The following is a 27,855-nucleotide window of genomic DNA, read 5'->3' as shown; positions in this document are numbered from 1 at the left end:
TATTTTTACCAGGGAATAATCTTTCTGTAAGATACTTCCTCAACTCTGACTGAACTGCAGAAGTCACCATTTTCCTCGTTCTTTTAAGGCGCGGGTTGATGACGTCACTCAAGATTGTGGCACTTGTCAAGAGTTGGGCGCGACCACATTAACTTAATTTTTCGCTGCTAAAAGTTAAATGAAAACAACGTAATTTTGCTTTCGGGGCCATTTTCCTATATTTGAGCCACTGAAGTTTTTAAAAGTGTATTTTTAAAAGCGCAATCGCAACTCAGACTTACCCCAACCGATTTTTCCCCTCCCTCCATATGGATCTGTCCCTCCGATGACGTTGACCAATCAAAACAAAGTCGACGAAATTCAAACATATGGGAATTCCTTCTAGTTCACTCCCAGAAGATGGTTAGGCGTAGTTATTGTTGTCATTTATGACAGTTATAACATTATTAGTTTGCGTGCTTATTTCATGTTTGGTGAGTGACTATCAAGCACAAAAATGACAGAAGAGTCGGCGGTTAAAGTCTGTGTTCGAGTTCGTCCGCTTATTGCGAGGTAAGTTTAGAGCCAATAGACGTTAGCTAAGTTACATGTTAGTAGCTAACCTAATGTTAGCCTTAATGCTGCTACTGACAAATAACGTCACTAAAAGTAATGTTAGTAATTTGTTATTAGCTAGATTTCAAAGTTAGAAGTCTTTGTTTCCGCAAGTAACGTTATTTATTGTGTATCAGGCGTTAACGATAAAACGTGTTGCTTTACGGTTAAGTTGAATAAAATGTGCCTTTACTTGCTTAACGTTCGTGCTGTGGAGTCGTAAGTCAACGTAGACCGTTAGCAGAAACGCATTTGAAAGACGGTTACAAAAACAGGAAGACAGCATGTTTTCTTTTTTTCGTGTTCGCTCGTTCCACTCTAACGAACGTTAGCGGTAATTGGTAGGTAGGTAGGTATTGGTATAGGTATTCAGAACAAAGCAATATTTAATTTCTTCCCTTCATATAAAATGTTCTTTTAGCTGATTTTTTCCAAACCCTTGCTCTTAAAGTTATCACGCACGATTTAGCAATCCAGCCACAAACGAATACCCACAGAGCAACTGACGATGTTGTCAACAAAGCCTGTTAATGTTTCCATGTATCTTGAATTTGTGTCCTTGTTTCAGGGAAGAAAGTACTGCATTGGAGAATACAGATTCTGTTCAGCTGTTTTGGAAAGCTGACAAGAAATCAATTCATCAGATCGATGATGGGAATTCCACCAAGAGCTTTAGTTTTGGTATGTTTTGCTGCATGTGCAGGGTTAAGAAATGTGTTAACTGTGGCTTTGTGGTTCCCTTTGAGATAATTATTACTGAGTCCTAGAAATAAAACTTCCACTCACTTTCCTACTCTGCTGTTCACAGATCGAGTTTTCACTGCTGAAGAAACAACCAATCAGCTGTATCAGGGCATCGCGAAACCTCTGGTTGTTTCCTCTGTTGAAGGATACAATGGTATGCAATGAAAACTGAAAACAGTGAGACAGGTCTTCCCACAACATGTTGTTCCATACGCTTACTGTCGATGTATTTGTGTATATATCTATTCCGTGTTTGAACCACAGGAACCATATTTGCTTATGGGCAGACTTCTTCTGGAAAGACCTTCACCATGATGGGGAGTGACCATATTCCTGGAGTGATACCTCTTGCTGTGGAGGATGTCTTCCACACCATTAAAAATGTAAGAATTTTATCACATGTCTGAAACATGCTCTGTTTGTTGTGTAATTATTGTTTATTCTAACCAATGATTTCTCTTTTGCTTAAAGTGTCCAAAGAAGGAGTTCCTGCTCAGGGTTTCTTACATGGAAATCTATAACGAAACTGTGACTGATCTGCTTGTCGACAGCTGGAAGAGAAAACCCCTGGAAGTCCGAGAGACAATTAATGTAAGAGGGCTGCTTAGAAGTTTGGGCCTTGGTAGCATTTTATCCGATCTGTATCCCTTATTAAATCTTTTGATTTTCAACATTTGCAAGTAACCAGTTACAACTACGATCTGAAATATTCACTTCAGCTGTGTAATCATCTTTGTTTGGCTGATGAGTGTTGACAACTTGTAGATACAACCTGAATATGAAATGTGCAACATTAGATATGAAAATTTGTGTAGTGTATCTTACACATTGTAATTCAGATGCAGCCTTGTAACTACAATATTAATAGATTAATATTTGTTGAAAAAGAGAAAGATTCTTCTGAAATTATTTTGCTGCAATCAGCTTGATCATTTTAATTAAAATGTGATGGTTTCACATGTCCACATACAGGAAACCATGGGAGTACAAGGTGTAAATGCGTCATGATCACAGTGTGATCAGATCTGTCTGACCACATCTGGAGGTAGCCTGGCTTGCATTGTGTTCAGGTTTTAGGTCAACACAATCCTTACAACGCTCTGGCATCTGTTCACAACATCACAGTGATACAGATATTTGTTTTCAGCAAACATTAAATGTAGGTTGTTGTCCAAATTTAGAGTACAACCAAGTGACAAAGCTGAGAGAGACACGCCTCAAATGACTAATTATACAGTATGTCTGATCTGTGCCATGAAATTATTCATCTGAACTGTGAGAAATGAAAGCAATACAGGTGGGAAATGAATGATATACAGTGGGTAGTCACACAGTGGGATAAACTCTCAATATTTTTTTTTTTATAGAAGGAAAGGAATAAGTTAATATATTTGCTCAAATTACAAGGAGGGACAAATAGTTAAGAATATATCATAGACAGTGTTTTACAAGTTACTTACAGGTTCAGATCCAATCTCAATGAGGATATGAGAACACATTGAAAATACCAGATGTAAAGATCTGAAAGCATTGGATTATTTATTATCTGGATCAGGTATCCAGATGCAGATTCCATTTACCCAGGTGCATATTGGGTGTGACTTTGTTTTAGAGAGTGTTTTAGAGAGAGAGTACATTAACCAAGACGACAGCCGAGGTCCATTTTCCCCTGTTGTCAAGTTGCTGACAGAGTTCAAGGTAATTAGCAACAGATGTTATAAAAAACTGAGAAACTGTCTCAGCTTAGGCTTGGAGACTACGCATTTTCAGTGGAAAGTTTTTGTTACAGACTAGGGACAATTAAGTTTGAAATGATAATAGAGCTTTATTATGGGGGAAAAGCAAGGATATATTAGCCACTGCTGCTTCATTTTTGGACCGTCCTTTTTCCAGAAAAAAAAAAAGAAATTTTGTTTAAGTGCGTACAATACTCAATCAGTGGTGAACCCCTTTTAAGGATGATTTAGGAAACTGGGTCTAAGCTCCATAGTAACATACTTAGTGTAGGATCACTGAACGCCAGAAACCCTGAAAAGATGTACTTTTCTATTATTTTGATTGTGTCTCAATGATTTTTGTGTGCAGAAAAACATCTACGTGGCTGACCTGACTGAGGAACTGGTAACGTCTCCTGCACAAGCCTTGGCCTGGATTCGGAAAGGAGAAAGTAAGATCTGAGGTTATTGCTGAATCATTCCTACATGTTGTGCATTGCAGACTGTGTATAACAACCAATATATTTTCTGCCTCTGTAGAGAACCGTCACTATGGAAAGACAAAAATGAACCAGCGGAGCAGCCGCTCACACACCATTTTCCGAATGGTAAGCAACACCAAAACATACAGTAACATCTAGAATTCTGGGGAAATGTGGACTTCTCATGATTTAGTTTCCTCTAGATCCTGGAGAGCCGAGAAAGGAGTGACCCAGCATCTGGGGAAAATGCTGATGGAGCCATTATTGTGTCTCATTTGGTGAGCTAACTCCTTTTTATTATTGCCTTGTTTTTCTGTCTTTCAGTTACCTTTGCTTTCTATCTTGCTGTCTGTATCATTGTTTGTGTTGTAATAACTATTTGGTCACCAGCATTTTTGCTTCATCTTCTAGAATTTAGTTGATCTTGCTGGATCTGAAAGAGCAAGTCAAACAGGAACAGAAGGTACGGTGGAGTTAAGAGTTTTACAGCCCTGACTGCAAAGGAGTTGGGATGCTGTGTAAAACATAAAAGAGAATGTGATGATTTGCTAATCCTTTGTGACATACACTCAGCTGAAAACAGAACAAAGACTGTTTCAAGACAATGTTTTCAATGTATTATCTCAACTTCACTGTTTACAGTAATCCATCTGTTTTGATGTCCTAGGCACACGTTTCAAAGAAGGTTGCAATATCAATCGCAGTCTGTTCACCCTTGGCCAAGTGATCAAGAAACTGACTGATGAAAGCCAGAAGTGAGTAGACAGTGGACATCACTTATGATGATTTTTGATGGAATATGATATAATGATTTCATAACCCAATCAGCTACATCCAGTAACTGATTGGGTTATGCTCTGTATCACTACGATATGATTATAATCAGCCAGAGTTTCTGGACACGGTCTGACCAGCTGTCTTTCCATCAGTAAAATTTTATGTATGTTTTGAAGTACTATGTTAGAAAAAGGTTGATGGAAATGGCTAAATTCGAAAAAACTTGCTCAGTTCTACAAAGTGGTTTGTACACTCGTTTGAGGTGGTTTTTGGATTTTCTGAAAATGGGCTAATATGCTTAATGGGAGATGGAAGCGCCTTTTTCCTGACTGTTGCTGTTGAAGCTGTTTCCACTTGACTTACGTTTCATTTGCAATCAATGAAAATGAAATTGTGTTCAGACTTTCCAATTTCTGCTGGTCCACTTGTCTTGTCTATTTCTTTTTTTTCTATGTCCCAGGCAAACTGGAGAAATTCTGATCAATATTATCTGTAATAATGGATCCTATTTTCCCATATTTTTGTATCTAAGTACCTAATGTGGACAACAGTTTTTTAAATTGGTCCCGTTTTGAATAAGAGTGCTGCAGCCACAGAACGTGCTGCAATGTTACATACATCCACTAAAAGTGTTTGTTTTTGCCACTGACAGGCTCACATTATTATTCTCTAAGTATCTGACAACCTTATGGAAAGGATCCCTTTTTTGTTAAAGAGTAAGATCCTTTTTGTTTAACTAAAAACAGTATGACAGTATATACAGTAGCAATGTGTCCACCAGTGGAGATTTGGCAATACCATCTCCACAGTGGGAGCTGTCCCTTCAGCCGTATTTACACATCGTCCACTCTTTGTTTGATCTTTGTAGATACGTCAAAACACATGGAGTATTGAGATCAACACCAAAACAGACCTCATAACATTGTGGAGCACAATGTCGAACAAAATAACAGCAGTAAAAATGCAGGAACACACAGAAAATGAGACCTATGTCCATGACCCTATTGTCCCAGTGCGATCAAGGAGCATTCCCAACACCTACCTTGTGTACCTGCAATCACATAATCAGCACGTGGCCAATATTACGTATACTGGTCATAGTTTCATCTCTGTACTCATTTTTGCCTTTATTTCAAAATAGCAGCGCACTTGTATTCAAGTTAACTTCATGTGGGATTAACAAACTGTGAGAGAATTATTTTAGCCTGATCACAGTATGGTAGCCTGAGTTAGGTGAAGAACCAGGCCCTGCTCTCTACTGAACACAGATATGAGACTGATATTGATCTTCTCATCAAACTCTCTGAAAGAGAGTACATTTCCCAAAATGGTGTACCATTCCTTCAATATACTCCTTAGAGTTTTAATGATGGAATTGAGTAAATAGCATCCTTATTGATTTGAAATGGTTCTAGAACCAAATGGGATCACAGACAAAATAATTTGATCTCAGGTTCCAGTAAACACATCATGTTTAAATAAGGTAAAATGATGAGATTTTAAAAAATAGTTTTTGTATGCGTTGAACAGTGTGCTGATATTTGCTGACTATCATTCATTCTCTCTATTCACCCTCTCTCTCTTCAGGGGTTTCACTAACTACAGAGACAGTAAGCTAACCCGCATCCTGCAGAACTCCTTGGGTGGGAATGCTAAAACGGTCATCATCTGCACCATTACTCCTGTCACTCTGGATGAAACCCTCACCACTCTGCAGGTTGGTATAATATGCAGATTTCTATCCTGCATACCTCCTAATCCCTCTACCATGACATTTTTATATTCACTTACTATCTTGTAATACTAAATGGTGTGGTACCTTTTATGAGATTTGATCCTTTCCCCTCTAAATTTATGCAAGATGAAGCTCTGCAGCTTAGCAATTGGATGTATGGGTTGAATCTGCTCCCAACATCCAAAACAGTCCACCCAGTATGTTTAAAACATGAGCAACTACAGCGAACATGCTGAGAAATCAAAGCAGATGATGTTTCACAAAATGTTTTTTTATATTAGTTTGCCAGCACTGCAAAGAAAATGAAGAATGACCCTCATGTGACAGAGGTGTCTGATGACGGGGCTCTGCTCAAAAGGTATCGCAATGAAATTGTAGACCTCAAGCGGCGGCTTCACGAGGCAAGTGTCATCACTCACCCCCCATTTCAGTTACATTCTTACTTTCATTTTGTCCTATTACTGGTCGAAAGCAACACTTCATATCCACTAATGTGTAGATTACCTCCCTACAGGTTTCTTCAGTCACACAGACCACAGCGACGGAGAAGGAGGTTCTGTCCCAGCTGCTCCAAGAGAAGGATCAGCTCCAGAGAGAACAGGAGGACAGGATCAAAAACTTGACCAAACTGCTTGTCACCAGCTCAAACCTGGTTCCTGAGAGAAAGGTAAATAGGACACAAAATAAAGCTCCAATAAGAGTACAGCTTTCTCTACATTATCATAGTTCTAATGTCTCACGGCCTGTCTTTAAGATGCCAAAACGCAGGGTTACGTGGGGAGGAAAGATGCTCAGATTTGCCCGTCCGTCTACCTGTGTCAGTGGTTCATCGGACCTCAGCTTTGCAGAATCTGGCACTCTGAAGAGGAAAGCTGACCGCTCCTGTCTGATGGAGCTGGGTGAAGGTAGGGAAGAGCACATGAAATACAACTTAGGACAGTATATGCGGACTCCAAATCAAAATTCACCTGATGATTCCCATCTGATAATCAGTTGAATGCATACATGGTACATTTTAACAGATGATGAGGACTTTGACTCTCGCTGGGAGATTCCTGACGAGCCGTCAGATGAAATGGAGATGAGTCAGAGCTCTGTGACTGCTCGAAGCTTTGAAAACAGGTGAGTGTCTTTCTGTTAATGTTTATAGTATTTGTCACTTTCAAGACATCAAATTTAAGTTGTGAATTAGATTCTAGAGTAAGATAGGGATGGTTTATTTGTATAAAGTCTTATATGATGGCATACAGAAGTTTCTGTCCATTATCGATGTTGTGGTGTATTTAGAGGTCTAGAATGGGAATATTTGTCTTTGGCTGATACAGCAGATTTAATACCTGACAAGTAAAGGGTACATTCTCACACTGATGCAGAAATCTTGCAAATCTGTTATTGTTAGAAAGCAGTTGTGCTCGTTGATTTGCAACATAGTCCACAGTGGTCTTCAAAATGTGGGGTGCAACCCCTAGAGGTGAAGGGGAGACGTAAAGGCAGAGATACAGGGTATGATAATACATGAGATAAAAGGGCAGGTGCAAGACAGTGTTCTACGCACAACAGGAAGTTATTGACTCCCGTTTTTTCCGGGGACTTAATCATCTCTGTTGTGCATTATGAATGAACCACAAATCATAAGTTTTCTTCAATATCAAAGTAATCCCTTCGTAGTTGTCTAAATAACCATGGTACATGAAGAGGAACTACTACTTCAGAATACTTTTCATGGTGCCTGTTTCCTATAATGGAAGCAAATATAGGCTAGAAAAACAGGGCTCTATCTAGTGCTATCAATTTAAATGGCACGGCAAAGTCGCTGTGGTCTCACAGTTTGTGATATCACCCAGTCTAAACATGGATTATGATTTCATTTAGTCACTCTGGCGTTTAATCATTCGTTCACTCCCGCACTAGTTGCACACCCCAGCAGCCCATTAATACAAAGACAACACACCAGTAATATTTATAATGTCACATACCTCTCTTCGCCTACCAAGGGTGCAAACTAGATACAGATAGCCTCGTTGAAATGGTCAAATACCGGCCTCGGACCAACTGCACACGGTGATGAACAAAAACACACACACACATAAATGTTGGGCTTATTGTCAAACATCACAAAATTTTAATTTAACTTCTAGTCGTTTTAATTTACAACTTACTTTGTGCTATTTGCTCTCCCGACCACCTGCTCAGTGCCCGTCGACTACTGTGGCAAAACTGGCATGTGACGTCAATATTTACCTTTTCGGGAACATGAATAATACAAAAAAAACCCCAGCTCCGCTGGCCACTTACAGCTACTGTAAAACAAAACTGCTCTCAGTGTTTCAGGTAGTTCACTGTTGCACACATTAGTCATCTTTATTTTTTCTTTTTTTCCAGTCCAAATGACTTCATGTCTCCAGACGGGATAAGGGAGCTTTCAGGGAAAGTGTCCAACCTTGAGTTGCAGCTGGAAATGGAGAGTCAACAGAAAGAGGAGGCTATGACAAAGGTAGGAACATTAGATTGCAGAGTGGCCGAGCTGGAGCTGCAGCTGCAAACAGAGGCCCAGCAGAGGCACGAGGCCCTGGAGAAAACACACTCGATGGAACAGAGGGCATCTGAGCTGGAGCTGCAGCTGCAAACAGAGGCCCAGCAGAAGCACGAGGCCCTGGAGAAAACACACTCAATGGAACAGAGGGCAGCTGAGCTGGAGCTGCAGCTGCAAACAGAGGCCCAGCAGAAGCACGAGGCCCTGGAAAAGGTGGAGATGTTTGAGTTCCGAATGGCAGACCTGGAGAGACGGCTGGAAGAGCAGAGCGACACTCAGAGTGAAAGCAAACAGGTGTGCTGTGTATAATCTACCTGCTATCTGGCATCAAGACAACTCATATACCTGAGACAACACAGATTGAAATCCCATAATTACACCTGATTACTGAGATATGCTCTCCATCTCAGTTGGACAGTGTCCATTAGAGGATGTTTGAAGGACTCACCTGCTTCATCATATTGTCCCCCTTGTCACAATGACAGATGAGAGTAGCACCTTCTGCATGCTGTTAATTGTTTTTAAACTGGCTTGGTTGGTATTTGCTGGATTTTGTACTAATCTTCATACTTGTTTTCCAGATGAGGAGAGAGTTTGCAGAGACCATTGAGCTGTGTGAACATCTGGCTTCAGAAAAGGTAGTGCTCGATAGAGCAAATTCAGAAAACAAATTCCTCCATACCTGTTCTAATCTGTATGAAAATGCATGGAATTTTCAGTTTTATGACTCAAAGGTATTAAATAAACAAGGAAAACATTTTCAATCTAGAGTCATTTACTTTTGGAGAAACTGTTGTAGTCCCCAAGGAAATTGGGTCAAATGAAAATATTTTCTTTTCTACAGAGACACGAGTGCAACATGTGCTAACAACTTTCAGGAACTAGTTAAAAGTTTTAGCTACTAGTGATGACAACAAAGAACAATAGGACAATGCTTACTGCTGCTTAAATGGACTGATCTGCATGTTTGTAGGATGTGGTGCTTGGTGAGCGAGACAATCTGAAGCGGGAGCAGGAGATGTTACTAGAGCAGATTGAGAGTCTGGAGAAGAAGAATGCTGCTTTGTCACAAGAGCTGGAGGAAAAGAGAGAAATGGATGAGTTCAAGTCTCTAGAGGAGGAGTTCAGGAAAGAGCACGAGGTGAAGTTTGTTTCCATTCAATCTCCACTGACACTACTTGGATCCAAGGCAGTGGACTGAGATGTATTGGCTTTGGCTTTGTTTGTTGTTGTTTTCAAGTGATTTCTGTGATATTTATTTACTCTGTGTTCACTTTGCTTGTGTGGTCACACAGATGGAGTTGCAAAATGAAATATCGAGCTTGAAGAAGACTATCGAATCTTCTGAACTCCAGTTCCTGGAGCTTCAGGTAAGATGACATGCTGAGGAGTTCCTCCTCATGTTTATTCAGTCTGAAACTGTATCTAATGTATAGACATTGTTTTGTGTGAGAGAAGTGTCAGTTACAGGACACACAAAACATACTGAACCAGAGTCAATTCGTGTGTCACAGCGGTTACTGCTGAATTTAACAATTTTTAAGACCAATCTGCTTTTTACTTGCATTGCCCCTACCACTATAGCCAGATACCACATTTTCCAGATACTGAGGAAAATGTTGAGAATTCTGAAATGGTTTGCAATAGTAATGTTTATTCTTCCTGTTATTATTACAAGTGAGACAATACAATTGTGGCAGTTTTGTTAAATGTTCTTTATTTTTATTTTTATTTTTATTTTCAAGAAAAAACTAGAAACTTTGTCTGAGGAGCTGAAGAAGAAAAGTGACTTTGCAGAGGAGCTTCAGAGTATGGTATGTGTGTGGTGTGGTTATATTTATTCATTTTTGGTTTGTTTTGTTTTTTAATTATTGTTTTATCACCTGTAAAAAAATTTTAAAGTACAGTATGGAGCCAGTCCATAAAATGACTCTTTTAGCAGATATTTTTTTCTTCAAGGTTAGAGGTCTGGAATGATTGTTGATAACAAAATAACATTTAAACTATTAATTGACGTCACATCTCTTGAGATAGGCAGACAAGGCGCAGACAGTCAGTCCATATTTATTTCTGATTCATTTGATTTGATCTGATTCATACATTTCCATTAGATGTAGAATCTGTGATTTAGGATCTGATAGCAAATTGCCCGAGACAATGAAACGTTAATGTGTGAACTCAGCAGAAGCCACACATAACACTGTCTCCAGCAGTTGCCATGATAATGGAAGTGAAAGGGAAATAAGCTACCTTAACACCACATTCATCTGGGACAGGATCGCTGTGAATGATCTCCAACTAAACTGTATATTCAACATCACTAATACATTACTGATTAATAGAAACTTTATGTCAAAATGGAAAACAATACACTTCATAACGTATTAGCCTATTCATAACACGATGTATGGCAGGAGCCCTCAATACATTTCTCCAAGGGCCAGAATCTTTCAAAGCAGGCACTGTAGGGGGCGGAACTTTCAAATAAAGAAAATAAAACAAATTTGTTTAAGCTGCACTAGCCCATCGTTGTGTAATGTTTTCACCTTTTTACAAAATTTAGGTCATTTTTATGAATCTGTATCAGTGTAAACAGACTCCTAAAAAGCATGGAAAATCCAGAATCCTAACTTTATACATAACAACAAAATGAAAGCAGTTGACATCAGGGATCATAATCAAATAAGTAAGCAGGCCAATTCTGTTGTTTTACCTCCTCGCAGAACGGTAAGGACCTGGTGCAGGAAGTGGCGAAGCTTCGTCGCTCTCTGGATGACGCTGAGGGGCTCAGCAGAGACACAAAGAAGGAATGGGCTGTCCTGCGCAGTCAAAACATCACTCTGGAGGAGACAGCTGTAAGTGGGGGGAACACCCACAAACAGTCTGACTGTTGACTCATCAGTTCAATGCTGATTTTAATGTTGATTTAACTTAATTAACAGTTTAGCCCAAAAGTTTTGTTTTTAAATTTGAATTTTGTTGTATAGAAGGGATGTGTCGCCCTGGTGGCTTCAGTGTCAAGACGCTGGTGTCTGTAAACCACAACTTCCTTTGCTCAAATCCAATAGGGGACATGTTTGTTGCATCTCTCTCTTCCTCTCATCTAATGAAGCCATAAAATACTCAAAAAGATCTGTCAGATTTGTCAGATCAGTTAATTAGTATCTGTGGATCAACCTCAGGTCATTTTAACACCTGTGGCTCAGCTGGTTTGGTTCTAGTCCTGTTAATTTTCACTCTGACTTACGATCAGCGCTCCATGGACCATGTGGAGAAAATCAAAACATTTTTTTTACTGATTATAAGTTTATTCCTGTAACTGACAGCAAAGCATGTTGCACTTTATTGTGTCTTATTTTCTTTGATGTCACTAAGAGCTCACCAAAATATAGGGGGTTCTGAGCATTACCAGGACCTCATAGTGACGTCTGTTTCCACCAAAATCTAGTTTGGAATCAGTGATAGTGACACCTGTTTAGCACATGGTCTTCTGTTTGGTTCTGTGTATTTATTGTCTTCATGATTTTGTCATAGCTGTACTAGTGACACCGAGACTAATGTCAGTGTCATTTTTATTAAATGTTTCTTGTCCTTGTGTTTTCTCCAGGCGACTCTGACTGCCAGCCATGAGAGGATGGACAGTGAGTTGAACAGCCTGCGCTTTCAACTTGAGGCAGAGAAGTCACGCTGCAGAATGATGCAGGTTGACCTCCAAAAAGAGCTGAAAGCTGCGTTCGATGAGAACACCAAGCTCACCACTCTGCTCGATGGAAAAGTCCCAAAAAGTAGGTTTAAAATCAGGGTGTTGATGTACTGTAACTCTGCTGATCTGATGATTGTGGGTGCATGCATTCAGTCTGTAAAATCATATGTGAGTTGTAATATGTCCTCTGTCTCCAGATCTGATAGACAGCATGGAACTTGAGAAAACAGTGGCTAACCTGAACAAAGAGCTAATGGCATCTCGTGAAGCGGAGGGAGCCCTCAGAGTTCAACTGGAGGAACTGGCTTCATACCAGGCTCTTCCAGATAAAGTGGACCATTTGATGAAGCAGGTCAGTCCTCCAGACGTCCTCGGAGGACTGTGTCAGATAGAGAAAGAGAGGAGACGGAGAAGCTGCTCTCTCCAGTGACATCTGGAGATGAATGCATTGCTTTTTCTGCATGTTAAAATGACAATACAAATCAGTTCATGTTGAGAGATGAACAGTGCCATCCTCTCATGACAACTTCAATTTAAAAAACACAGGATACAGCTGAATTTATTTTTGGATGTTTCTCAAGTGTTTGTAAGACAAATATCAAAATAACTAATTATATTTTTAATTATTTTAAAATGCTTCTGAAATTAATCTTATCATGTTAACTTATTGAAGCTGTTGCCATTTTTTTTAAATTTAATTTTTAATATTTTTTTAGCTAAACCAGCTGTCTTGTGCCCCTGTTTAAATCACTTAAGCCCATGTGTTGTTTTTGGATTTACAACATGTTCCCTTATTTTTAGGCTGCAGAGACACAAGTTATTCTACACTCTCTTCAAAATGAGCTCCAAGAACAGAAGCAGAAAAACTCAGATTTGGTGAAGCTCTGTGAGCAAAAGGACTCTGATGTGAGTTGAATGTTAGTGAAGCAGTTTTTCCTTCGACTAATCTTACATTGTCAGTGTTGGGAATGATTGTTGTGGATCTTCCCAACAGATGCTGAGCATGTCACAGGAGCTTCAGTGTATGCGGGATGAGAAAGACACTCTCCTGAAGGCTGGTGTTCAGAGCTCTGCAGAGGAGGAGGAGAAGCTGCTCTCGACTGTGGCTTCCCTCACTGCAGAGAGAGACCAGCTCAAGATGGACCTGCAGGAAAACGTTGAGATGGTGTGTTGTCATGTGACTGCTTCACCAGTCTGCATTTTAAAAAGCATTCATTTCTGTCGGCTGTGTTGGGCCTCTGCTGTTTGTTTTTTGTCTCTGCATGTCAAAAGCATTTTTTTTTTTTAAACAAACAGATGATTGAGAACCAGGAGGAGCTGAGGACAGTCCTGGAGAAGAATCGTGAACAGAAGGAGCGGCTAAAACAGCTGGAGACTGCACAAACATCTAAACCTCCCAGTGAGATGAGCGCACAGCAGGAGGAGCTGCAAACACATGTAAGAGATTCCTGATCAACTGGAAAAAATAGATCTCTTTTCACAAGATGAAATCTTACATGATGCCATTCCAACAACTCTAATAAATGCATCCTTTGTTACATGTGATTTGTTTCCATACCAGCACCAATACTGCAATTTGACTTGATTCGGTACCTTTCTTTGAGAACAACAAACACGTTTCTTAACAAACTCCTTTTTTTCATATATGAGAAGAAATCAAAATTCTCAAATGTTAAATCAGCTGCACAGTAGCTTCACAGAATGATTTCATTGAAGAGTCTGACCAGACATTTGATGCCAATTTTAAATGTTTGACCATATCAGTGAAAGAAAAAAGAAAATGAAATTAGAGTTCAGAATGAGGACGACAACTTCCAGAACCAGCAGCTCCTCCCACTTCATAATTTTATACTCAGTGCTAGATAAATTATATATAATATGATCTCATGCAAGCAGATTGAATATGTCCTGTGTAAATAATTTCTGATAAGAAGTGTTCACAATTTAACAGTTGAAGACTCTGACTGAGGAGCTTGAGAGTGTGCGAGCAGAGAGAAACAGTCTGTGGACTGAGAGGACGACCAGCACACAGACTCACAGTGAGGAGATGGAGAAGCTGCTGTGCAGAGTGACGACTCTCAGTGAGGAGAGAGATCAGCTGCAGGAGATACTGGAAGGACTGAGACAGGAGAAGATGCAGCTCAGGGCAGAGCTGGAGGACAGGATGGAGATGGTATGAAACACTGTTTCTTCTTAAGTGTTCTTCTTCATGTATGACTGATCATTTCATGTCTATTGAATCTCTGTCTGCCCACAAAGCAAAATGGAAAAAGTGAATTGTCTTCTGTCACAGGTTGCACAAGCCCACAGTGACTTTAAGCAGTCAGAGATGATGCCCTCAGAACTTCAAGCACATGATGAGACAGTCACCCAACTTCAGCAAGAGGTAACAGCACTTGAATTCAAATCTTATTGACACCACAAAAATCCCACAAAAAGACCCAAATCAACAGTAAATGCCATTTTCCTCCCCAGATAGAGCAGCTACAGGCTACTCTACAGACCGTCAGTGAGCAAAAGAGCCAGCTGGAAGATGATCTGCAGCGTAACATGGAGATGGTGAGGGAATGCTGGTTTGGTCAAAGTGATATCTAGTGTTTTGAGGTTTAAATGTGATGACACTCTCAGTGATGTTCAATGGCTTTTGCTCACAAACTTCTCCATATTTTTAGTCTCGAAGGGATGAAGGGAAAACTTTCAACTTTTCTTCTCATTTGTAGGCTTCAGAGACTCAAAGCCTTCTACATTCACTTCAGCAGCAGCTCCAAGAGCAGAATCAAAAATACAGTGACCTGGAAGGACAAAGCCAAGAGACGCAGGCTCAGCTACAACAACAGGTTTGTTTCCTGCTACATATTTCACTGAAGCTGTATGTCTAGAAATATTTTTGCCCCTTTGTTGTTGATTTTGAATGACAGAGTGTTCTCTTATTTTAGGTCTCAGAGACTCAGTGTCTTCTACATGCTCTTCAAGAGGAGCTCCAAGAGCAGAAGCAAAAGAGCTCCGATCATACAAAACTGTGTGAGCAGAAGGAATCAGAGTTAGAACAACAGGTGAGCTGAAATGTACAAAGAAAAGGACATTTATAACTGATTCTTCATTGTCGGTGTTCTGACTGTAGTTGTAAATCTTCCCATTGAAACAGATAAAGACTTTGAGCGAGCAGCTTGAGAGTGCACGAGCAGAGGGGGATGCCCTGTTGTATAAGACAGAGACTGAGTGTCAGAACTCCACTGAGGAGATGGAGAAGCTGCTGTGCAGAGTGACGACTCTTAGTGAGGAGAGAGATCAGCTGCAGGAGATACTGGAAGGACTGAGACAGGAGAAGATGCAGCTCAGAGCAGAGCTGGAGGACAGGATGGAGATGGTATGAAACACTGTTTCTTCTTAAGTGTTCTTCTTCATGTATGACTGATCATTTCATGTCTATTGAATCTCTGTCTGCCCACAAAGCAAAATGGAAAAAGTGAATTGTCTTCTGTCACAGGTTGCACAAGCCCACAGTGACTTTAAGCAGTCAGAGATGATGCCCTCAGAACTTCAAGCACATGATGAGGTAGTCACCCAACTTCAGCAAGAGGTAACAGCACTTGAATTCAAATCTTATTGACACCACAAAAATCCCACGAAAAGACCCAAATCAACAGTAAATGCCATTTTCCTCCCCAGATAGAGCAGCTACAGGCTACTCTACAGACCGTCAGTGAGCAAAAGAGCCAGCTGGAAGATGATCTGCAGCGTAACATGGAGATGGTGAGGGAATGCTGTTTTGGTTTAAGTGATATCTAATGTTTTGAGGTTTAAATGTGATGACACTCTCAGTGATGTTCAATGGATTTTGCTCACAAACTTCCTATATTTTTAGTCTCATAGGGATGAATGGAAAACTTTCAACTTTTCTTCTCATTTGTAGGCTTCAGAGACTCAAAGCCTTCTACATTCACTTCAGCAGCAGCTCCAAGAGCAGAATCAAAAATACAGTGACCTGGAAAGACAAAGCCAAGAGACACAAGCTCAGCTACAACAACAGGTTTGTTTCCTACTACTTCCACTGCTCAAAAAAAAGTGAAGGGAACACTTAAATCACGCGTCGGATCATGATGAACAAATTATTCAAGTTGAAAATCTTTATTGATTTACATTGTATAATTTGTTGAGAACAAAGTGATATAACGGCGGTTAATGGAAACCAAAATTATCAACCCATTAAGGGCAGGATTCAAAATCACACCAAAAATCTAAGTAAAAAATTGAAATTACAGGCTGATCCAACTTGCATGAATTTCATCACGGTAACTCATAATGTCACTCAGTAGTGTGTATGGACCCCGCTTGCCTTTATGCACTCCCCACAACATCTGGGCATGCTCCTGATGAGTAGATGGATGGTGTCCTGGGAGATTTCCTCCCAGACCTGCATCAGGCCATTGGTGAGCTCCTGGACAGTCTGTGGCGGTAGTCGGCAGCATTGGATGCACCGATGCACAACGCCCTATAGGTGCTCAGTTGGATTTAGGTCAGGGGAATGTGATGACCAGTCAGTGGCATCAATGCCTTCGTCATCCAGGAACTGCCTACACACCCTGGCCACATGAGGCCAGGCATTGCTCTGCACCAGGAGGATCCCAGGGCCCACTGCAACCATGTAGGGTCTGACAATTGCTCTGAGGATTTCATCCTGGTACCTAACAGCAGTCAGGGTACCATTGGCTATGACCCACCACCAAATCGGTCATGCTGGATGATGTTACAGGCAGCATAATGTTCACCACAGTGTCTTTAGACTCTGATGCCTGTCACATGTGCTCAGTGTGAATCTGCTGTCATCTGTGAAGAGAACAGGGCGCAAGTGGTGGACCTGCCAGTTCTGGTGTTCTCTGGCGAATGCCAGTCGAGCTGCACGGTGCTGGGCTGTGAGCACAGCTCCCACTAGAGGACACCAGGCCCTCATGTCACCCTCATGGAGTCTGTTTCTGACAGTTTGGTCAGAAACATGCACACCAGTAGCCTGCTGGAGGTCATTGTAGGGCTCTGGCAGTGCTCCTCCTGTTCCTCCTTGCACAAAGGAGCAGATACCGGTCCTGCTGCTGGGTTTATGCCCTTCTGCAGCCCTGGCTAGCTCTCCTTGTGTGATGGCCAGTCTCTCCGTATCTCCTCCACACTCTTGAGACTGTGCTGGGAGACACGGCAAACCTTCTTGCGATCACATGTATGGATGTGCCATCCTGGAGGAGCTGGACTACCTGTGCAACCTGACTGGGCTGCAGGTACTGCCTCATGCTACCAGACACTAACAGATCTCAAAACTAGAGAAGAATCAGTCAGGAAGGATAAGGAGAGCAAGTGTCAATGGCCACCACATGTAAAACCATTCCCTTTGGGGGGGTTATATTGCTTTTGCCTCTCCTTTGCACTTGTTGTCACTTTCATTTGCACCAAAGCAGGTGTAACTGAGTCACAATCACTTTTGCTTCCTAAATGAACAGATTGAAATCCCTGAAGTTTAACTGACTTGATGTTATACTGTGATGATAAAGTGTTCCCTCAGTTATTTTGAGCAGTGTATTTCACTGAAGCTGTATGTCTAGAAATATTTTTTGCCCCTTTGGTGTTGATTTTGAATGACAGAGTGTTCTCTTATTTTAGGCCTCAGAGACTCAGTGTCTTCTACATGCTCTTCAAGAGGAGCTCCAAGAGCAGAAGCAAAAGAGCTCTGATCATATGAAACTCTGTGAGCAGAAGGAATCAGAGTTAGAACAACAGGTGAGCTGAAATATGAATAAAGGGTATTTTTATAACTGGGTCTTCATTGTCAGTGTTCTGACTGTAGTTGTTAATCTTCCCATTGAAACAGATAAAGACTTTGAGCGAGCAGCTTGAGAGTGCACGAGCAGAGAGGGATGCCCTGTTGTATAAGACAGAGACTGAGTGTCAGAACTCCACTGAGGAGATGGAGAAGCTGCTGTGCAGAGTGACGACTCTCAGTGAGGAGAGAGATCAGCTGCAGGAGATACTGGAAGGACTGAGACAGGAGAAGATGCAGCTCAGAGCAGAGCTGGAGGACAGGATGGAGATGGTATGAAACACTGTTTCTTCTTAAGTGTTCTTCTTCATGTATGACTGATCATTTCATGTCTATTGAATCTCTGTCTGCCCACAAAGCAAAATGGAAAAAGTGAATTGTCTTCTGTCACAGGTTGCACAAGCCCACAGTGACTTTAAGCAGTCAGAGATGATGCCCTCAGAACTGCAAGCACATGATGAGGTAGTCACCCAACTTCAGCAAGAGGTAACAGCACTTGAATTCAGATGTTATCGACACCACAAAAATCCCACGAAAAGACCCAAATCAACAGTAAATGCCATTTTCCTCCCCAGATAGAGCAGCTACAGGCTACTCTACAGACCGTCAGTGAGCAAAAGAGCCAGCTGGAAGATGATCTGCAGCGTAACATGGAGATGGTGAGGGAATGCTGGTTTGGTCAAAGTGATATCTAGTGTTTTGAGGTTTAAATGTGATGACACTCTCAGTGATGTTCAATGGCTTTTGCTCACAAACTTCTCTATATTTTTAGTCTCATAGGGATGAAGGGAAAACTTTCAACTTTTCTTCTCATTTGTAGGCTTCAGAGACTCAAAGCCTTCTACATTCACTTCAGCAGCAGCTCCAAGAGCAGAATCAAAAATACAGTGACCTGGAAGGACAAAGCCAAGAGACACAAGCTCAGCTACAACAACAGGTTTGTTTCCTGCTACATATTTCACTGAAGCTGTATGTCTAGAAATATTTTTTTTGCCGAAGTACTTTATCCCCTTTGTTGTTGATTTTGAATGACAGAGTGTTCTCTTATTTTAGGTCTCAGAGACTCAGTGTCTTCTACATGCTCTTCAAGAGGAGCTCCAAGAGCAGAAGCAAAAGAGCTCCGATCATACAAAACTGTGTGAGGAGAAGGAATCAGAGTTAGAACAACAGGTGAGCTGAAATGTTGAAAAAAATTTAATTTATTTATAACTGATTCTTCATTGTCAGTGTTCTGACTGTAGTTGTAAATCTCCCCATGAAACAGATGAAGACTTTGAGCGAGCAGCTTGAGAGTGCACGAGCAGAGAGGGATGCCCTGTTGTCTAAGACAGAGACTGAGTGTCAGAACTCCACAGAGGAGATGGAGAAGCTGCTGTGCAGAGTGACGACTCTCAGTGAGGAGAGAGATCAGCTGCAGGAGATACTGGAAGGACTGAGACAGGAGAAGACGCAGCTCAGAGCAGAGCTGGAGGACAGGATGGAGACACTGCAGACTGAGGTTCGTGTCTGTATACAGTGACACAGCTGTCAACAAAAGGGATACTATCTTCAGTATCAGGAAGAGTTTGTGGCAAAGGTTTTTGCAAATATTTAAAGGATACAAATGAATAATCAGCCCGCATCACCTTTCAACAGATAGCACAGCTGAGTACGTGTCTGCAGACTGTGACTGAGCAGAAGAGGCAGCTGGAAGATGATCTGCAGCACAGCATGAATGTGGTGAGGCCGCTGGTCATCATATGATCCAGCTAAGGTGTAATTATGCAATTTTGCCCAGTTCATTTTGGGAGTATTATTGTGGATTTCCGCTATCAGATATTCTGATACATTGCCAATTTTCTGTGTGTTTCTGTGTGTTTCTGCCCCTGATGACATGATTGTATATTTGACTGACAAAAGGCTTCCACAACACAAGAGCTTTTAAAGTCAGTCCAAGAGGAGCTATGTGAACAGAAGCAGATGAACGCTGATCTTGAGACACTGAGTCAGGAGAGGGACTGCTCTCTGGATCAACAGGTTAGTGTCTAACACCTTGCTTTGTTATCAGTTGAAATAACTTTTATGAAGCACTTGTTTTCAAAGCAGGGTGATCCATCTCACTGTTCTCTCCATCCCAGATAAGGACTGTCACAGAGAAACTGGAGAGCATTGAAGCAGAGAGAGACCGTCTGCTCTCTGAGAAGGAAGCAAGCTGTCAAAGCTCCACGGAGGAGATGGAGAAGCTGCTGTGCAGAGTGACGTCTGTCAGTGAGGAGAGAGATCAGCTGCAGGAGATACTGGAAGGACTGAGACAGGAGAAGACGCAGCTCAGAGCTGAGCTGGAGGACAGGATGGAGATGGTACGTTTGTTCAATTTGAACTTAATTATATATAATTATTCAAAGTTATAACGGAACCAGTTAGGCAGGTTCTTTCCAAAGCTCTCACATTAACATGCGATATTTCTCGTTGAAGCTGCATAAAATCAAACGTGTGAAAAGTGGTTTTAAGGAATTTGAAAATATTGGAGAACAAAACATGCAGTGTTTTTACACTACATTTACAGAGATATATTCACTGGAAAATAGTGATGCTAAAAAAAAATTCACTGGAAAATAGTAATGCATTAAACGTCTTTAATCTGTCCTCTCAAGGATGTTTTGTGTGAACAGTAATCATCAAAGAGATGAGAAGGCTTCTGAGATTGTGGATGACATTGTCTCTGTCACTGTCTCTGTTGTTACTGTCAGATGCAGCAGCTCGAGCAGCAGCTTCAAACAAACAGAGAGAAACGAAGCTGTGTTGAAGTTCAACACGACGCCTCACAGCAGGTTTGTCAACAGTCCAACTTGAGAGATGCGTTTTTTCCCTGGTCTTTTTTGTTTCAGTGTTTTATAATCTTTATTTAATCATTTAGTCTCATTGAGATTATCAAGGTCCCTTTTTGTAACTGAGTATCCTGAGAGGTCACACAATAAAACATGGCCAGTCACACATGGGCACAATCAAACACCATACAAAACAATCACATCTGTGAGGTCTGCAATTCAAAGTTTAAATTCATCAATTGAGGTGAGACTAGAGACGAATCAGATGAAGATTGAAAGTCCTTTGTAAAAAAAAAAAAAAAAAAAAAAAAATGTCCTGGAGGGGAGTCTCAAGTTCAGTGTTCCCTGGTGTGGTATAAAGAATTAGCCAGTCCTGGGATCTACATGGATGATCGCTAGTTTTAAATTAAAGAAGAGATGTGATATACTGAGGTATCTTAAGAAGAAACTATTTATTAGAAGACATGATTGTGTGTAGTTCTCTTCTTGTTGCTATTGAGGAACAGCCTACTTTGTCATATAGTCCACAGTGATGAGCAGGATATTTATCTCCTGTGTTGAAACACAGGGCACAGCAGTAAACTGCATCCAGCTGTTTCAGAGTGGAATGAGCAGCATGTAAGTTCAGGATATCTCCACAATCAAGCACAGACACCGTGGTCCATCTGTCCACATGAGAAAAACCTGCTTTATTCTCAGTTCATTGTCATCCTCAGAGTCTGTGCCAGTTGTTCACATGAGGTTTAAAAATTTACAAGACTAAAGAACTTCAGTTTCAGTACCAGGATGTGTTTGGATGGCAGAAGATATAAAGTTTAGAACTTAATGCATTTGTCTTTTCAGCATTCTGAACAAACCTGAGGTTCTGCAGAGATGTCTGAAAAGGCAGATTATAATCTCAATAATATGTTCAACTGGAGAGAAGCCACCTGCATACAAGATTTACTATCTGCATAAAAATAGATTTGAGGTTTTTTTTTGTTGTTTTTTTCCTCTTCTCCTTCCAGTTGCTTAGTGAAGCGAACACAACCATCTCAGCACTCCGAGAGCAGCTGAGCAGTTTGGATCACAGCACCAGTGGAGTCAAGGAGGCAGCGTTGTCACGGCTGCAGGACTCTACTGGGCAGATTCAGGTAATTCCATCAACAAATTTTTATTAATCAGCAGCTGAACGTCATTGACATTCTAACATAATTACAACATGTAATTGCAGGAGTCCTTCAGAAGATTCCAGCACTTCATAGACACTTGTTCCAAGTATAACTCATCAGGTCTGGTCAGTGCCCTGAAAGTGCAGTGTTTCCTGAAGCAGTCTTATCTGACCTCCCTACCAAAACCTACCATGAATGCCTACACTACAGTCTGTCAGTTGGGGCTGCAGACTTTTCAAAGTCTGGGGAACTTTATGGTAAATTTCATGTTTTTTTTGGTGTGTGTGTGTGTTCTTAAAATTTCATAAAGGTTTCACCCTTCTGATCAGGCAATAACCTGAGAACTGTCTGCTTCCAGGAGCACCTAAAGGTGCAAGCCCAGATCTACAGGAATCTGTTTGAGGAGTTGGTGAAGAAAGACTTGGCTGTTTTTGAGGAGAGGCGTCTGCAGGATGTGTTGCTGTGCAGAGTGGAGGCACCCAGCTATTCTGTTAAAGACGAGGACTTCCAAACAGTGTGGGATCACAGACTGACTGAGCTGCTGGACAAGAGGCACCTCTACCTTCAGGTTGGCTCTGCTGCTCTGCCTTTTGAGAAAGTCAGAATGTTTTAAGACCCATTTGGACTGGAGTAACATTAGAGGAGGGATGTAAGGCATTAAATCGCTAGACACCTGAGTCAAAATTATGTTCCTTCTCAGTATGAGAAACACCATCAATGCAACAACACTGATACCATTCAGTTTGACTTACTCTTTCCAAGGATATCATTATCTCTGATGTCAAGATTAAACACCCATAAACCCACTAAAAAGGTCATAGGAAAAACATGCTTCAGAACTCAGAATTTTAATCTTGTCAATTTGACAAAATGTTAACAAATCTAGGAAAAAAAAACAGGTATCTGTACAGTATCTGTAGCTCAGCTTTGGATGAGCTCTTTCAGGCTCTTTTTCTCCTGCTGGCTTAAACTTTCGCTGTTATCATATTGGTTCCCAAGTAGGCTGATACGTTGGTGTGAGCCCATGGTCAGATTTCACACTGATCTGGTTAAAAATAATAATGTAGAGGGACAAAAATCTGACATCCACTTACAAGAACATCACTCCAGAACAGCTTTAAATTAGCTCATAGAGAAATGGGTCATTGTGTCTTTTATTATTACTGAAGGTGAAAAGTGACTCATACACACCCTCTAAATAGGATTAAAATTACTGACCAGTGCACGTAATGTTAAAATCACCCAACCTTTTGTAGAGACATAGATCCAGTCCGAATGGGGCTTTAGAGTTTAAAGTCATTTCACACATAGCTCACTTAAGTCATATTTCTCAAATGTGTTACACTAGATTATATGCGTGTCCAAATTCTTATTATACTTCCATTTCGCCAAATAACTATACTGAAAGTTTATGATGATTCTGTTGGTTTTATAGAAAATGGTCAGCATTTCGGAGAAGCTCTGGGCCAACATGGCGTCTTTCCCCAGCGATCTGTCTTCTGAGTCCAGAGAGAGGGACGAGTTCAAGGAGCAGGTGGAGGCCATGTTCACCAAACAGCCAGTCAGCTTCAGCAGACTGGACAGGATCCTGAGCTGTGAGCTGGACCGCAGATCTGCAGTGTTACACAGCAGGAAGATGACTCTGCAGGTAGTGTTCCTTCACTTTCCTGATTGTTCTGTGGTTTTGGTTCAGGTTGCTACTGGTGGACAGGGTTCAGCAGGGTAACAGCTCTGGGGAAGAAGCTGTTCCTGTGCCTGCTGGTTTAAGGTTTACAAACCTTAAAGGTCAAGTTATGTATGTATTGAGTGGTATTTGCCTGTCTTTCTAATGTTATATTGTCCACCTGACTCCTTCAGGGCATCATTGATGAACAGAATAGTCTGTTTGAAGAGCTGAAGCTGCTGGAGGCCCAGGCTGATGCTCAACTCAGAGAGGAGAGAAGCAAGAGTTTCACTCTGCTGCAGGCGCTGGACGGAGCCCCTCTCAAGACTGAGCTCTCCCTGCTAAAGGACAACCAGCGCCTTGTTCTTCAGCTCCAGCAAACTGAAGAAAAAGTCAAAGTACGTCTGCCATATCTGTTTTCTATGCACTTACGATCAAGTAGTACCATATAGTAACAGCGAGTCGGTGGGTTTTCTTCATGAGTTTCTTGGCAAATGTTTCCATTACATAATTCAAATCCAAATATCTCAAGAGACAGATTAAATAACTCAAGCAGATGAGGGCTTTTTACTTTACATCCCAAATTAAAAATAAGTGCCCTCTCTCACAGTTGGTTACTTACAATTATTGTGCGTATTAAAGCCTGATATATATTCTTCCTCTGTACCATAGAGCTCCATTATTGTCCAAAAACTATTAAAAACACAACAATGAACCGCACTGTTGCAGTGAGTGACGTGTCCCTTCATTACCATGAACACACACTGTTGTTTATTTTCACTCAGTCCCACACACACTGTCCTGAAACCTGTCTGTGCAGACGGTGACAGATTTTGTGCTGTTTTTCAGGCTCTGAGTGCACAAAATGAGAATCTGGAGGACACTCAGGTGAGAGCCAGGGACGTGCTGTCCAACCACAAAAAGGCTACTCAGCTCCTGCAGACAGAGCTGCAAGACAGCCGTGCACAGGTGGAGGAGAGAGAGAAGACAATCCAAACCCTCCGGAGCAAACTACAGGAGTCTGAGGTTTGTCTAAAGATCTCACGTAAGAGCTGCCCCTGTTATAGCTGACAGAGCACATTCTGAGCATGCTTTGACTTCAAATTTTGGTTCTTTGACATACACTTGGTGGGTTTTTAAAAAAAGAATAATTGTCTTTTTCTGGTTCAGAGAAAATCATCACCCAGTGGTGTTGAGCTGGAAAAACTCCAGGATAAACTGTTCAAAATGGAGGTGGAGCTGACTTCAGCATCTGACAAACATCAACAAGAGTAAGAGCCCTTTGGATGCATTTGTTTTGTTTCTTCCTTTGTTTTGTCTTTATTTTTTATTCTCTATCTTCATATAGATTGACTGTGCCTCGTGGCTTGTTGCGATGTCAGGATTTTTGTGGTTACCTTCTCTTTAGCGTTTCAGAATGTGTTTGCAGATGGTGAAACAGGCTCGGTTATCGCTTCATAAGCTGGCCTTCTCACCTCTTTCTCGCTAAAGAGAAAATACTTTAATCTGTTCATCCAATGACTGACTGTTCTGACCAGAGACTTGCCCTTCTCAGGATCCAGAGGATGACCATACTGCTGAATGAAAAGGAAGTTTCACTGAGGAAGCTGAAAGAAACCTTGAGGAAATCCCAGCAACAAGGAGAGGAGTCATGTAAGTCAGCAGTCTTTGTCTGTGTGTTGTTTTTATCTGATGAAAATGGTAACACAGAGTTAAAGTTTTCTTTAGCGACTGTTTTATGAGATAATTGCTGATGTAGAAGCAGGATCACAACATGAAATGAAACCTCTGCTCACAAAAACCTCTATATATTTACTATTTTGTAGGCCTACCTGTGGTACTACTCTGCAGCATTTTATAGCACGTCTTTATTTTTGTCTGAAACAGGACTCCATGATGAATGCTAATGTCGCTCTGTGTCTTCTTGATGTGTACTTTAACAGCTGATTTGCTAACATATTTGTCCTACATACAGTTGCACAGAGCCCAATAAATCTTGCCTTAAAAATAGTCATTTGTGCTCTCAAATGAATCATTTCTACACAGAGATTAACAGAACATTATGTTGAACAGCATTGTTAACATTTTAACATACTTTTAAGAGATGTCAAAGATGGCACAACATCGTGTCGGAAGCAAGCGTGCACCTAACTGTCAAAGCTGGCCAGCATTGTCGAAAGAACGTCCAATGTAGCTCCTCCAAACTATGACTTTGTGCGCACAAGTTAAAAATGAGTTTACTCCTGATACCTGCCAAGCTGTTTAATGGAGCTCATGACAGGCGGCTGTCACTTTCCTTTGCTTTTTTCTTGTTTATGGCCAGAACCTTTAAGTTTGTGACCCATTTGAAGATGATATTTACACTAATGTTGTCATGATGAATTCAGTCCTGCAGGGTGAAGACCTTCATGCCAGACTGACCAACCCCAGAGGTTTGGTGATCAAGAGCAGCATTGCGCTGGAAAAGACCAAACTGGAGGAGGAAATCAAGCAGCTTCAAGTGAAAATAAGTGAGCTGGAAAGGTAAGATGAACGGGTTCGAGGCTGGAACTGCTTGGACAGCTCATGTGGTTTTCACATCTTCTATTCCAGCTCTGACATCTTTCCCCATGTCATATCAGCTTGGTGTCCAGTCAGCAGGCAGAGATTAGCAAGTGGAAGAGCAGAGCCATCAAGCTGAAGGGGAGGAGCGCAGCTGAAGTGGAGAAGCCTTCATCACCTTGCACTCTGACCAAGAGGGCCCTTCCCATGAACTCAGACTCCTCCAACACGTTTAGTTCACCCAAGAAGCTTCTGGTTACTCCCAAGAAGGTCCTGGACTCTCCCAGGAAGGTTCTGGAGTCTCCAAAGTTGTCTCTGCTCGACTCGCCCAAATGCAGATTCTTTGATATGAGTGGAAGCTCGGAGCTGATGTCCAGAACCTGTCCCAAGCAGTTCTTTGATAATTCCAGCCTCGGAACCATTCCAGGTAAGCCACATCGAAAGTCCCCCTCCCTGTACTGTGTGTCTGGTCTTAACATCATAAAGACCTGAGCTGTTTGTTTTGCCAGAGGTTTCTCTTGTTCCTGATGCACCAGATGAAGACAAGGGTAAGGGCTGTGAAATCATTTTGTGTTTGGAATCATCACTAACAGGAGCATGAGGTGTTGGGTCTTCACCAGTCTTCCACCAGCCTGAAATCCTTAATCAGTATTAGGGCTGTGTGCACATATGTTTTTTGGTTTATGTACACTTCTGACCGAAACAGGATACTGCTCATCCCTACACACGCACACACACGCGCACACACACACACACACACACACGCACACACACACGCACACACACACACACACACACACACACACACAGGCTCCTTCCCTTTTACTTTGATGGTGAGTTTGAAGGATCAAATGATACCATGCTCAAATGTTTTACCTTTTACCTATTATTTCAATATTTGAGTTGGAATCAAACATTTTAAGACGCTAATAATTTTGCTTTAATAAAACTCTAATCATTTTTATTAATGTCATAATGTTGACTTATTTTCTGATTATTACAAAACGTAAGGGTATTTGCTCATTTTTGTCATTCGTAACTATTCATATATATTTGTTTCTCCAGGCGAAAATGGGCGTCCATTAACTACTGCCCCTAATTTACATTTTGAAGCTCCAGTTTTGGCAGTACATACAAACAAATGGCTTCTAAAATATCAGTCAAATCTCAGCCACTATTCTTAGCATCATTAACATTAACATCATACTACAGTGTTGCTTTTTAGAGCATGTGCAGAGAGTGTAGTACTGTGTCCTGTGATGGCATAATATTCTACTGATTTGGCATCAACATTATGGTTTGTTTATTAACTGGTTGTAAACACATTGGTGGGGGACCGAAACACTTGATTATAACCGCTACTCTTTGGTTTGGCACTCGTGCAGTGGGGTTGGTTTAAGAATTCCATGAACATCACAGCCAGTGAAGGACAGACACCAGTACGCTTCACTTTATGTTTCTACATTTCTCGAGAACTGCTTTGGCTGATCAGAGTGTGTCGTGTTGCAGATGCAGCTGTGGGAGCAGACAGAAAGGAGGAGTGGTGGCCTAAGTCTCCAAAGCAAGAGGATATGTGTAAAACGCAATGAAAGGTTCCTCACATGTCC

The 27,855-nt window shown here is 41.3% G+C and overlaps 1 protein-coding gene across 1 annotated transcript; it reads left to right on the top strand.

Moving 5' to 3' along the window:
* Window positions 1-458: 458 nt before the first annotated feature.
* cenpe (centromere protein E) lies at window positions 459-27,855 on the top strand. The gene is made up of 57 exons (XM_076757041.1): window positions 459-552; window positions 1,163-1,275; window positions 1,403-1,492; window positions 1,603-1,721; window positions 1,810-1,929; window positions 3,424-3,505; window positions 3,594-3,661; window positions 3,739-3,813; window positions 3,947-3,998; window positions 4,203-4,290; window positions 5,900-6,029; window positions 6,329-6,448; window positions 6,562-6,714; window positions 6,802-6,952; window positions 7,070-7,169; window positions 8,430-8,874; window positions 9,162-9,218; window positions 9,554-9,721; window positions 9,876-9,950; window positions 10,326-10,394; window positions 11,304-11,435; window positions 12,188-12,365; window positions 12,481-12,635; window positions 13,085-13,189; window positions 13,278-13,448; window positions 13,580-13,720; window positions 14,235-14,456; window positions 14,577-14,669; window positions 14,759-14,842; window positions 15,004-15,120; window positions 15,220-15,336; window positions 15,429-15,650; window positions 15,771-15,863; window positions 15,953-16,036; window positions 16,197-16,313; window positions 17,930-18,046; window positions 18,138-18,359; window positions 18,480-18,572; window positions 18,662-18,745; window positions 18,907-19,023; window positions 19,140-19,256; window positions 19,351-19,584; window positions 19,722-19,805; window positions 19,986-20,102; window positions 20,204-20,425; window positions 20,816-20,896; window positions 21,901-22,026; window positions 22,107-22,301; window positions 22,403-22,612; window positions 23,480-23,692; window positions 23,902-24,105; window positions 24,557-24,733; window positions 24,878-24,978; window positions 25,263-25,360; window positions 26,095-26,230; window positions 26,329-26,675; window positions 27,758-27,855. Exons 1-57 carry the CDS (start codon window positions 497-499, stop codon window positions 27,835-27,837), a joined length of 7,737 nt encoding a protein of 2,578 aa, XP_076613156.1. The 5' UTR covers window positions 459-496; the 3' UTR covers window positions 27,838-27,855.

This window comes from Chaetodon auriga, chromosome 18 (assembly GCF_051107435.1).
Source record: "Chaetodon auriga isolate fChaAug3 chromosome 18, fChaAug3.hap1, whole genome shotgun sequence".
In the NCBI taxonomy this organism is placed as follows: domain Eukaryota; kingdom Metazoa; phylum Chordata; class Actinopteri; order Chaetodontiformes; family Chaetodontidae; genus Chaetodon; species Chaetodon auriga.
Note: the sequence above shows the minus strand (reverse complement) of the source record. Positions and strands in the feature narration are given on the sequence as shown.